Source organism: Phragmites australis, chromosome 5 (genome assembly GCF_958298935.1).
Source record: "Phragmites australis chromosome 5, lpPhrAust1.1, whole genome shotgun sequence".
Taxonomy (NCBI): domain Eukaryota; kingdom Viridiplantae; phylum Streptophyta; class Magnoliopsida; order Poales; family Poaceae; genus Phragmites; species Phragmites australis.
In genome coordinates, this window is record NC_084925.1 from 45090935 (window position 1) to 45103517 (window position 12583).

Here is a 12583-nt window from a genome sequence, read left to right on the forward strand (position 1 = left end):
ATCCTCGCATGGTGGCATTCGTACAATGGAAAACACATCCAGCACTAGGAGACATGAACCAACTCCAATATATACAATACAATCAGAATGTATTCACTGTTCAAATACTGGCACATTTTGCTCACAGCATGTATTACAGACCAAATATTAAGTAGACAGACTTGATAACCATTGACAAACACTGACTTCATGCCATTATTTGCTCACAGCATGTATTACAGACCAAATATTTGATAGGATAGATCAGCTACCGCAGCAGACGCGATTGATGCTCCAAAAGGATGCATTCATAGTAAGTTATCCCGGTTGATCTAGAATTCCCTGTCCGGAAAGAGGATGGGAGCAACAAGGGACCATATGAACAGACCTGCCGTTGCCCACTGGGTTGCAATCCTGACCCAGACAGACGGCCACCCAACATCAATCAGCTTTCCACTCTCACCAACAGAAGTCGACCAGCCAGTCAAGAGCATTGCCGAGTACATGCTGGCCAGGGAGAAGATGAGGTGAAAGAAAGAGTAGGAGTATGACACTGGCCTTGGCACATCCTTCTTATCTTTTTGTTCATCTTCCTTGCTGAAGGGGAGCAATGGCTTGTCGGTGCCTAAAGATTGAAGAAAAGGCAACACAATTAGCGACAAAATTCTATACATGCGCAAAATAAGTTCATTAACCAGAGAATATGATCTAACCAGCACGTGGAGAGTCTGGCGGTGAGAGCACAGTAGCCGAAGAGCCAGCACGGACAGCAGAATAGACCACAGAAAGGACGGTGGCTACCAGTCCCATCGTAAGGCTACCAGTTGACACAGCTTTCGAGTGATTGTGAAGCCCATTGCATTCGTAATCCCTCGGCTCACTAGAAAGCCCACTGTAGCACAGATAGGTGCAGTAGAGAGCAATAACTGATGCGGGCAACAGGCTACCATTGATCTGAAAATCGCACAATTCAAATTCACCATTAGCACAAAAGCCAAGAGTTACATTCAATGGAAATATATATCAGCAACATTTTTTGGGCAGCAGCTATAAGTTCAATTCTAACATAAATCCAAAGAGCATCTAGAATAGCAAATATAATAATGAACAAGCACATCGAGTTCAAATTATCATGGTCCAACCATGGGCAGCACATTCTGGATGAATCAAATACATACTAAACATAGGCAAAATTAGTAAAAGAAAAGGCAAGTAAGACAATACCTTTGGGTGGAGGGCAACAATAGCAAACACAAAAACAAGAATCAATGTGAAGACGATGAAGAACAGGTTTAGTCCACAGTCATGTCCGGATGGAGTGAACCAGTGAAATAGAAGACCTGAGAAAGAGAATGTGGCAATGTAACAGACAACTGAGACAACCAACAGAGCCATGTACCTGCAGTGATAAAGAAGAAGTATAAATAACAGATTTTGAGAAATCAAAGCTCACACTAAATCAGCGCAACAGCAAGCAAGCAACCAACCAGAACTGCTCATCCTTAGCGACCCAGTTCTCATTCCATCCATGCACAAAGTCCAACAGAAGAACAACCTGGACGAGAAGGAACAGCCCAGATCCGAACTTGGATATCGATTCTGCAAAAGTACAGTTGCAGTAAGAATCCAAACTTCATAGTGATGACCAGTCTGCTCAAATAAAGCTGATAACATGGACATAACACAGATGACTGGCAGAATATCTAACAATACATGTTTGACCATAACTGAGTGGCCACTCAATTTGTTCAGGGAACTCAAAGCAATTCATCCTTTGTCTCTGAAATCTAAAACCAAACAATACATTCTGTTCTAAAATCTGATACAACACCTGCCAAAAATTGAACCAAAGAGGACACACTGTCCACTTTGGTTGAATCAGGACACGAGCCACATACACATGAACTAACAATTGGGTCCATCCATTGTAAATCCAGTAGGTCTCTAGACAATGTACATGACCCAAAACCAACATTTTGCTTTGCATATAATTATATTGGTTAGTCTACAATAGCGTATTTCTGACACAGCGATCTCCATACGAGACTAATTCAACTAGAAAATTTCTTCACGAAAGGGATTGTTTGGCTTAAGATGTTAAGAAGATTAGCGCCATCTCCTAATCAGTTGTCATCCTCATATATCCGCAAATCAATCAACCACGACATGTATCAAACAGTCTGATAAGTGACAAATAAAAAACGCTGAACTGGTGGGAACTGGGAAGGGCGTTAGCTCACCGTAAAAGCTGACGACGCCGTTGGGCACGAAGAACATGAGGAAAACGATGACGGCCCAGCAGAAGATCTTGGCCATCCAGCCTCCGTGGTGGATCTTGTCGCGGGGGTCCTTCTGGTCCTTTATCCCGGCCATGATGACGGCAAGGATGGTGAAGAAGAGGAAGTTGCCGAGGCTGACCCTGAGCACCGCGTCGGTCTCGAACCACTCGCGGTCCGGCGTCTTGTGGAAGTGGTTAATCCCTGCAGAAAGAGGGAGAAAGGAACAAAACCCCCATGAGAATTTCGATCAACAGAAGCGTCAAATCGAACCGATCGAGAGGGGGGTTTCGCGGCACGCACATGGGATGGACTGGAGGAGGGGCGCGGCGACCTCGCGGAGCGCCCAGGAGGCGAAGAGGGAGAGCGCGAAGAGGCCGCAGTAGGCGATGCGGGCGGAGCGGCGGCCGATGCTGCCCACCGCCGTCCGGCACGCCTCGCACGCGCATGCCGCGCAGCACGACGCCAGGCACGAAGCCGCCCACATGGTTGGTGGCTGCCCTCTCCGCTCCGCCGATCAGATCGAGTCGATTCGGGAAGGCGGCCGGCTGCCGATTTGGGGATTTTTCTTGGTGGGAGAATTGTGGAACGCGTGCTGGGAAGGGGAACGGGAAGAAGGGGTAAGGAAGTGGATTCGACAGCGAATTTGTTTATGCGCGAGACGGACGGACGGGGCCGGTGGGGTTGGACCGCATAAGGAGACCGAGTCCGTCTGCCTTCTGTCCTGTGGGCCAAACTTCAACGTCTTTCCTCGAATAAATTGATCTTTGATTATTGATTATGATATAACTTATGTTAATAAAATATGGAACTATCTGAATCAATAATTATAGATTAGAGTGACAAATAAACGAAGTTAATTCTTATCGGATACACGGCAAACTTGTTGCATTGACCTGGAATTCAACGAGTTCATGAGCCATGAGTAAAAATATTACATTGCAGGCCTGTTTCTGCCACAAAAGTTGGACATGAATTGTGTCGAATGTTACAAGAAAACAATGCGATATCCTGCATGATTGAGGGGTAGTATTCATCCAGGAATCACATGGAATGGTAGTTGCATGCGATATCCAGCATGAATTGTGTCGAATGTTACAACAGATCAGAGTTTCAAATCAGGAATCACATGGAATGGTAGTTGCATACAGCAGAATAGGCGTAGCATTCATCCATCTGATATACTGAAAGGAAATGAAAATGAAATGACCGGTTGTGTCAAATGATTGGATTCAGAACTATTACAGGATGATTATAATGAGCCAAAAACTCCTCTAAATAGATACCACATCCTTTAATAATTAGTATTACTATTTCTACAACAGATCTACTAAAACCTGACAGGCATAAAAGTGAAACAGCTGATGGAACGAAGAATCTTAAGTTGCATGCATCACGGCATCGCTAGATTCTTATCAGAAGAGAAATAGACGATTCTTATCAGAAGAGAAATAGACAAGCGGCCTGTCCTTAAGTTGCATGCATCACGGCATGCATCACTGGCACATGAAATTGATATCAGAATTTTAACCACTTCTTCTCTTTCTCCTTTCTAGCAATCGCGTTCGTTGCTGAAGCATGAGTAGCTTCAGCATCAGCGAGTGCCTTTCGAGTCTCTTCCAATTTCCTTGAAGCCGCTTCGTACACTGCCTTGTCTTTGCGGTTTCGGTTTTTCATTTCTTCCAGTTTCTCAACTCGAATCCTTAGTTCTTTTACTTCCTCGTCGTATGCGACCAAGGATCTTCTGTCCTCCTTTTTAGCATGCCCATTGGCCTCAGCAGATGGCCCCTTTCTAAATTTGGTGGCCGAACGTTCAGGCACATCTTGGCCCACTAGCTGACTGTTGAGAAAGTTGAAGACAGACCTCTCTGCTTCTTCAGCTTTAGCAGCCCTCGCCTGTTCTGCAAACTTCTTCTCACGCTTCCTTTTCCCACCCCGACTGCGCTTTTTCCCACTGCCAATACTTACGTCAGCCTCGCTAGCAGCAAATGCATGATCAAGTGATTGCTTTGGGGGTAGTACCTTAACCGGAATTGGATCAAGCATGCCTTGACCAGATACACCTAGCCCCATCCCCTCTCGGTATCCCATTTTTGCCATCATTTTAGAGGCAACACCCCTGGTGTGGTGCTCCCATTTTGCAAAGATCACGGTGTCTGTCTGTATGCCACCGAAATTTGTAGATTCTAAAAGGCCAATACCCTGATGAATGGAATCATCCTCTTGATCGCCATCTTCACTGAACTCAGATTCTTCCTCACTGGAGCTTCCTTCATTGACGTCATTGCTCATATCAGCATATTCTGGGATAGAAAGAGAATCACTTGGAAGCCTGGCAGAGCTCCCATCATCTTGAAAGACCACCTGGCCAAGCTTCAGATCATCATCCCATGACTCGAGTTCCGCCCTCCTCCAAAGGCCAGAATGATGCCCAGAAGCTGCCAGTATGCTGGAGCCTACCAAGGATTGCTGCCATCTAGTTGGAGTGAACTGTTTCAAGGCTGAGGTAGGAATTACAACACCTGAGAACAAGTTTTGAATTAGACATGCGTGTCTTTTTGTCTGATGGGACAAAACCAATATAAACATATTCACCACTCGTGCAAAAACAGAAATAAGCAAATATATGGATATTGATACGGTTTCGAACAATAATGCAATATGAATCTATTGAAGGAGCAACCAATCTTATGACATTTACACCACCAAATGGTATGATTATTGCTTTATGCGAAAGGTAAAGGAATGTATGGATATTGATACAGTTTCCAACAATAATGCAATATGAATCTATTGAAGGAGCAACCAATCTTATGATGTTTACACCACCACATGGTATGATTATTGCTTTATGCGAAGGGTAAAGGAACACAAACTTAATAACAAAGCACCTTTTATATATTGTTAGTCCTTTGAAAGGCCAAATAAACACATACATACCATGGGACATGCGGCAGTTACTACCAAACCGACATCGCTGCTGTAGAAAGAACTTGCACATCTGCACTATGGCAGACTTGTGTTAATTTAGTTTGTTCATAACAAGGGGCCATAGTGTTCTGAGCACTATAATCATGTTAACCAGCAGAAAGTTATGGCAGATGGAAAGGTAGCTGCAGGTGCAGGGTACCCACCTGTGACATGCTCTTAGAGTTCTTTTCTGCTTATGTTCATTTATTTTGGGTAGGGGTAGGATGGAAGAGGGCAGAGGGTGGAAAACTTAATTCAGATGGCTGTAAGGTTCTGATTCATTGCATCCATTCTAATCCCTAACCAGTAGCAGCAATAACAACGTCACCATAAAATACCATCCATATGTCAGCAAATCTCCATCAAAGTAATAAGGGCTTGTTTAATGCATTTACACAACAGCTGACAGAAATTATTCTACCTAACAGCATTGCAGCAGTAAGAGAGTTGAAAGAAAATTGAAATTGTTGGTAGAGATACCCATAATGCATATTCTGTGACAATCGGATTCTTGGTTGTTCACTCATGCAATAGCCCAAGGCCATTCCATAAAATAACAGCACAGGTCCAACCATTTGTTAAAGTATACGCTCGAGTGTTTTTGAAGAAGGTAAAACAAAAGAGCAAGTAATTATAGCAAAAATTGAAAAGTAACAAAGAGTTTTCCATAGACTGGTGTACCACTAACATATAGCTACTGGTACCAACCATATCAGCAGGCTAAGGGGCTAAAGTATGGTGATTACCAGGCATAGCACGGCTGGTACCGATAAAGAGAAAGAATGGTATATCAAGTTAGATAACTCACCAACATGTTTTCAGATGTTGGAGTCAGAAATGAGATCCTAGCATCACTTGAACCTTCAAGTCCTATAATACATCCATTGTACCAACGACCATCCTTGTGCCTGAATCTACACTTTGATCCAACTGAAAAATCATGTGGCTCCAACGGTTCTGGCTCAACATCATCTGCATCCAATGGTTCTATAGCAACTTCTGGTGATTGGGATGTCACTTCCTGATTCGGAAAGATCTCATCTATTTGCTTCACTAGCCTAGAGCGCTTCAGGTGGAGAAGTCCCTCCTCTGCATCCTTAATTGCAGCAAGAAGTTCCTCATGAACCTTCAAAATATAAATTCAGTAGCTTAAATTATATAACAATAATAAAAATTGAACTGAAAAACATTACCATGTTGTGAACATGCGAAAAAGAACTTCAGAATTTTATCCAACATTATTACACGGGCACATTCACAACTCAGGAACACAAAGTGCAAAAGGTAGTAATTTCTCCTAAATGAATTGATGTGATGCAGCAACTCTCATCAATGAACACATATATCTGGGTAAAAAGAAAAAAAGAAATAAGTGCTGGCCATGATCAGAAGCTGACAGGAAAAGTTTCTTTTGTAATAGTTTAGCATATTTTCTATCTCCGTTAACTTGTCTAGACTACTCTAGACTGAGTTGGTATGTGTTAGGTGCTCTGAGTACACTCACCATGGTGTTAACTATATCCCTCTGGATCTTATTTTTCTGTAGAAAAGATATGATTGGTGTTTTGTATAAAATAGAAAAGGGGTATCCTGTATCGAAAAAAAATCTGGAAGATATAAGCTGATAAGTGAGATATCACTCACTATTGCTATTACAGAACTCACCACTGAATTCTTCATTAAACGATTCTGATGTCTACAGATGTGTGCAGTGAATTAACAACCTAGATTATCCTAATTCCTCAACTTTGCAGTGATTAAATAGACCATAGATGTCTACAAAAGAGGCTACAATTTGAACAGACAAATAAACGGCACAAAGAACATCTGCCTTACTAAAGCAGGATTACAGAAGAAAATCCGACACATATCCTGTTTCCACTCAATTCATTCATTAGCCCAAAACATACTACCTACTTCCATTACCAACAAGATGGGCACGCAAGCTAACCATCCAAGCACCACTACATACGTACTAACCATCAGGTATATCCTACTCGTACTCCAGTCTCCGACAACTAGCCTCTCCCTTCTCGCTAATGATACGAATCACTGAGAACCCTAGAATCCCCACACCCTATGAGTCGACTCGGGCTCACGAGAGTTAACAATCGGAGGCCGCGGTAGGGGAGGTCACATCAGGGGCCTACGTGGAGGTGATAGATAACGCGGGCGCACCTCGAGGAGGTCGGCGTTGGAGGGGTCGGCGGCGAGAGCCTCGTCGACGGCCGCGAGGGAGGACCGCTGCTCCTGCAGCTGCTGCTCTAGCTGACACTCGATCGCCGCCGCCTCGTCCTCCCCCTCGGCCGCCATGGGTCACCAACTTGATCGGGCGGCGGGGCGAGGGGTGAAGGGTCGAGAGGCTTCTTCCTCCGCGCCGCGGCACCGTTTCTTCCTCCGGCTCGGTGGGTGGGGTGGGGTGCTGGGCGTTGGATGGCCAGCGCTGCGGGGACGATGCGCCTCGGCTGTCCGGGTTCACAAAGAAGGCCCTGAGTTTTCTTGATGGGCCTGACAGGATGGGCCTCAGGCCCTCAGCAAAGTGGTGATTGATTATCTGTATGTATTTTGGCTTGGCGCATACGTATAATCTTATAAATAAATATGTTTTTGTTGTCTACATGTATTGTTCTAATCTGATCTAGAGAATGCAAATGTATACCTATAGTCTAACCCGGCGGATGCAAGTCGCTGCATATATTTATGCATGTGGGCTCACTTATCAGTGTCACAAAATCACCTTCATACGAACAATCAATCAGAATATTAACTTTTACATCCACTCATAAGACATCAGATTCAGTCAATTAAACAAAAACTTATCTCAGTCTGTACAAATAGATACAATCAACCAAACACTATTTTTTTCAACCAACATGACTACGCTCAGCCTGCTTCCACTCACCTTGTGTCTATGATCCATATGAGCAACAACATATGCGGACAACCAAACACATCCAACGAGTTTTAGCTCATTGGATCACGAGTATTAGTCACCACCCTTTTATGTGTAAAACTGAATCTAAATATTTAGGGTTGTTTGGAAGGGCTCTAGCTTCATATTTATTTAATAGATCCACAGTGTAGCAGTTTTATCAGTGACTCAACAGTAAAAGTGGATAATATCCCCTTTGCTCAATTGTCTAGTTAGTTTATATGGGGCAGAACCATATTTAGAGCAACATTTTGATCGCTCCACAGAATTGCACATGGAAATAGGAAAATCCATGGATCGGACTAGCAGAGCTTCACCCAGATTCATCGTGGATCTCAGATCTAGAGTGCTACCAAACACCCCTTACTCTCGACCATACTTAACGATTTTAATCTGGTATATGGCCGGAATTGCTAGAATGTTGGATTCCATCTAGTAAACCTTGTAGCATCTAAGTCCTTAGGTAAGTGGTAAGTGTTTTAATGAGTAATGATAATCATATCATTATGACTAATAAGTGTGTTTTAAAGGGTATCATAAATTTAGTTCACAATGATAATTGAGTATTTTTAGTTCCTAAGATAATTCTATGGATGATCAAAGTATATGAGTATCAAGATTAAGAATTTTTCTTAGTCTTTTGACCGTACTATAAAGAAGGGCTAAGAGTTGTAGCTTGACCTAGATTAGTAGATTTGGTTGAATGCACACTTGTGAAATTCTAACACTAGATAGCTCAGAGGAGCCCTGGATGAGTTGTCGAGAAGTTAGAACTCAAGACTAATTGAATTGGACGATTTCAGAAAAAATTTGCATATGCCGGATGGTCTGGCGCCTAGTAGTTTGATTTCACCAGAATGTTTTGACTCAAAAGGAAAATTTCAAGTCAACACGTCAGATGGTCTGGCGTTAAGGATTAGTATGCCAAAGTGTTTTCATAATATGTGAAATTTCTGAAGAAGATGAAGTACAACATGTCGGATGGTCTGATGTACTTTTAAACGCTTCACCGGAGCATTTCTTACATAGACGATTTCTTAGATGGTTTTTTGTGGTTGTACCCGCCGGATGATTCGACGTGTGAATTGGAGGCTTCGTCGGAGTATTTCAGAGTAGTAACGGCTATTGACAACCGGCATTGATAGTGCTTGAAAAAGGTACACACCGAATGGTCCCACGTGTGTGAGCCGGTGCACGCCGCACCTTCTGACGTTCACAGAAAGTGTGTGTGGTTAGACAACGGCTAGATTTGGACCTCTAGCATATAAATATCCCCTCACCCGGTCTTACTTTAATATCTTGTAACTCAGAAGAGTTCATACACTGTGTGTGTCATCAAGAAGCAAGAGAGAGCACTAGAATGATTTGCAATATCATTAATTGAAGATTAAGGACGTCATTAGTGCTTAGAGAATAGCAAATATATAGCTGAAGTTTATGCTTGATCTGAAGCATCCCGGGTTATCCCCGGTGCTTAAAATCATTATTATACTAGTCCCTGAATCAGTTGCTGGTAAATAAAAGTCTTACAACAGGTAATATCAATACCATACAACTCGAGGGGCGGTAAGCATAATTCACCAACCTAATAAAACATACAGCACTAAGCCCAAGTGCATTATTATAAGGGTCCACGACAACAGAGTACACAACAGAGGCAACATGGAGAACACGCCACTCCACAGGCAACTCAGGTGCAGACGCGACCAAGCCTACTCGTCTTCCTCATCGTCTGTCTCGGTGAAGTCCAGATCATCCTCTGAAAGTATAAGCAAGGGTGAGTACAAGAGTACTTAACAAGTCTCAACCCTTGCCCTACGGTAGGGGTACGAATACATGCTTAAGAGGATGATAAGGATAAGCTGTAAGGTTGAATTTTGCAGAAAGCTAAGTTGTACACATGCATGGTTCATTTTATAAAGCTGTTTATGAAAATGACATCAGTAATAAAATATAGTTGTCCAAGTTTTATTGTTGCTGGATACCCCGTCCACATCAACCCACGGCATACGGCCGGACCTATATTCCAAAACAGGGCATACATTGCCCACTCACTCACAAGGAGAACACACGCAACCCAGCTAGTTGTTGCGACCGAACCATAGTTCGTCCATGACCTAGGACACTGCTATTTAAATAGTTTTACCTCTACAGAGTTATACACTTTACCCACAAACTGAATTCGACAACATTCCACCGCCGTGAAAAGTGTGACTCAACAAAGCCATTACCCACCACAACATCATCACACTAACCGCCTACGGGTGTTAACCAAGGGTTCATGACCTTTATCCAGGCCTCCAACCGGGTCGCCAAGTCTGCACCGCCTGCACCTGCTCCATGGTTCCCCACTGCACACCTGCCTCTAGACGATAGTAGACTAGCTGGGGGGATTTAGACTAAGCCATGTCCATACATGGTCGAGTGGTTGTACTGTATAGACTAGGTAGGATGTCACATCAACTCGATCCTTAAACGAGCAAAGGCAAGCATCTCCTCATGGAGCCTGTCACACGGGCAGCACTCCTCCCGAAGCCTGTCTCACTGACAACGCTCTGACTCCCTAGACATTCCCGAAGGAACCCTGATTTGCCTCAGCTCTAACCCCAACTTAGGAATTAACCCTATCACCCGACCATAACCCACACAACACTAACACCAAGTTTTATACCTTTGAAAAGCTTGATATGATTAAGCATAAAGTAACAGTAAAGATTATCATTCCTAAGCGTACTAGTACAAGATAATCGCCTAGGCATAAGTACTTTAGCTACGACGAGATCCTAGATTTACCAAGATTAAGCATACATGATAATACAAATGGCTGGCTAGGACTACATTAGGTTATAACTAGATCAACAGTTTAAAATATGCAAACTAGTAACACTGCATGCAATATATCGGAGTAAAACGACTGCTACGGGCTGTGTCGATAAAACTGGGTTCAATATGGTCAAAGGAAAACAGATTGAGACTTGCCTTCGTTGAAGTCCTCGAGGGGGGTCTGCTCGAACTCCTGGGTTCCTAGCACCTCCTCCTTCTCCTCAACGAACTCTCCGGCGTCTAGTCACGACAAACAAACAAGACAACACACAATAAATACAAAAAATTGAAATAAATATAAAAATGGTATGAATGGATAGATCTTGAATTTAGAAGAATATCAGTGGAAGAATCGTAGAAATCGGAGTTGAAACGGAGGATTTATGGGCTTTGAAAGTTAATCGGTGGAATAAAAGAAGAAGGGGGGTTATTCCACTGAATTTCGGTTTTCTGGAAAAGGTGAAATAGTACTATGCATGGCGGGCTGTATATAGCGTTGGGCTTGGTGATTGGGCTGGCCCACATCAGCCCGACGGGGAAGCTAACGGCCGGGCTAACGGCGTTAGCCGGCCAGGCCTGTCTGTCGGATTAAGTGAGAGAGAGAGAGAGGTGACGGGAGGGAACGGCGGGGAGGCGGCGCCGTGGCCGGTTCGGCTTGCCGACTTGGAGACGGCGGCGCGGAAGGCCCGCGGCGGTGGCTCACCGGAAGATGGCCGGAACGGCCTTCCCGGTCATACCTCACGATGGCGAGCACACTGGGAGAGAGAGAGAGAGAGAGAGAGGAGATGGTGGGGACTCCATTTTTGCGAAAATCCAGGCGAGGGAGGGAGCGGAATTGGCTAGCCGCGAGCCTCTGTTGATGGGGTATGCTTGGTGGAGGAGATCAAGGGGGGGGGCTGGCTCGATGGAGGGAGAGGGCAGTGAGAGTGGGAGAGAGAGATGGGAAGGGAGCGGCACTTGCCTCGGCGAGCGCGGTGGAAGGCGGTGAGGAGTAGAGGGTGCTCGATCGGGCTTTTATAGGAGGGAGTTTGCTGGCAATGGCACGACGGCAAGGACGGCGTGGCACGCTCTGTGTCCGACGTCTTGAAAGCGGCCGTAGGCGAGAGGACAACACTGCGGCCATGCGAGCTTCCGCACGCACGTACTGGGTGGGCGACACGAGGTAGGAGAAGAGGGGGGCCAGGGCGAGCGGTCGACACCGTGGTGTCCGTCGGTCGGCTTTCCCGGGGATGGTCGCCGTTTGTACTGTGGGAGGTGACAGCTAGGGTAGAGGGAGGGCAAGAGGACGGCACAGCGGCGTGGGCGCGCGCACCGTGCGACAGTGGGGAGTACGGCGAGGTACAATGGCCATGGAGCTCCACGCTCACGCGTGTACTGGCTCGGTCACGGCGCAACGCGAGGAAGGAGAAGGGGGCATGCGCTGGGTGGGTTGATGCAGCGCGGGAGGAAAGAAGGGAGAGGGGAGGTGGGTCGGGGAAGGAGGGAAGTGTTCGGCCCAGGGGAAAAGGAATAACCGGGCCGGGTGGATGGGTGGGCTGGCCGGTGAGAGGGAGAGGAAGGGAAGTTGGGCCAGACCAATAGAAGGGAGAAGATTTTGATATTT

The 12583-nt window shown here is 45.1% G+C and overlaps 2 protein-coding genes across 2 annotated transcripts; both read right to left on the bottom strand.

The window, feature by feature from the left end:
* Positions 1 to 45: 45 nt before the first annotated feature.
* Positions 46 to 2926, bottom strand: LOC133919974 (uncharacterized). Its single transcript, XM_062364568.1, has 6 exons — positions 2559 to 2926; positions 2220 to 2459; positions 1467 to 1578; positions 1204 to 1378; positions 693 to 933; positions 46 to 604 (listed from the first exon to the last, which is right to left on the bottom strand). The coding sequence occupies exons 1-6, from the start codon at positions 2740 to 2742 to the stop codon at positions 312 to 314; spliced, it is 1245 nt and encodes a 414-aa protein (XP_062220552.1). The 5' UTR covers positions 2743 to 2926; the 3' UTR covers positions 46 to 311.
* Positions 2927 to 3366: 440 nt separating this feature from the next.
* LOC133919973 (zinc finger CCCH domain-containing protein 18) lies at positions 3367 to 7682 on the bottom strand. Its single transcript, XM_062364567.1, has 4 exons — positions 7404 to 7682; positions 6034 to 6351; positions 5196 to 5256; positions 3367 to 4777 (listed from the first exon to the last, which is right to left on the bottom strand). Exons 1-4 carry the CDS (start codon positions 7536 to 7538, stop codon positions 3774 to 3776), a joined length of 1518 nt encoding a protein of 505 aa, XP_062220551.1. The 5' UTR covers positions 7539 to 7682; the 3' UTR covers positions 3367 to 3773.
* Positions 7683 to 12583: the final 4901 nt, after the last annotated feature.

Excerpts from the sequence above, each read along its gene's own strand:
- LOC133919974 (XM_062364568.1), bottom strand. The coding sequence starts at position 2,742 with ATGTGGGCGGCTTCGTGCCTGGCGTCGTGCTGCGCGGCATGCGCGTGC. Across the intron at positions 1,579-2,219 it reads CGGCGTCGTCAGCTTTTACG|AATCGATATCCAAGTTCGGA; the intron begins GTGAGCTAACGC and ends GTACTTTTGCAG. Across the intron at positions 1,379-1,466 it reads GCTAAGGATGAGCAGTTCTG|GTACATGGCTCTGTTGGTTG; the intron begins GTTGGTTGCTTG and ends TTATCACTGCAG.
- LOC133919973 (XM_062364567.1), bottom strand. The coding sequence starts at position 7,538 with ATGGCGGCCGAGGGGGAGGACGAGGCGGCGGCGATCGAGTGTCAGCTA. Across the intron at positions 6,352-7,403 it reads CCAACGCCGACCTCCTCGAG|GTTCATGAGGAACTTCTTGC; the intron begins GTGCGCCCGCGT and ends TATATTTTGAAG. Across the intron at positions 5,257-6,033 it reads CAACATCTGAAAACATGTTG|ATGTGCAAGTTCTTTCTACA; the intron begins GTGAGTTATCTA and ends GCCATAGTGCAG.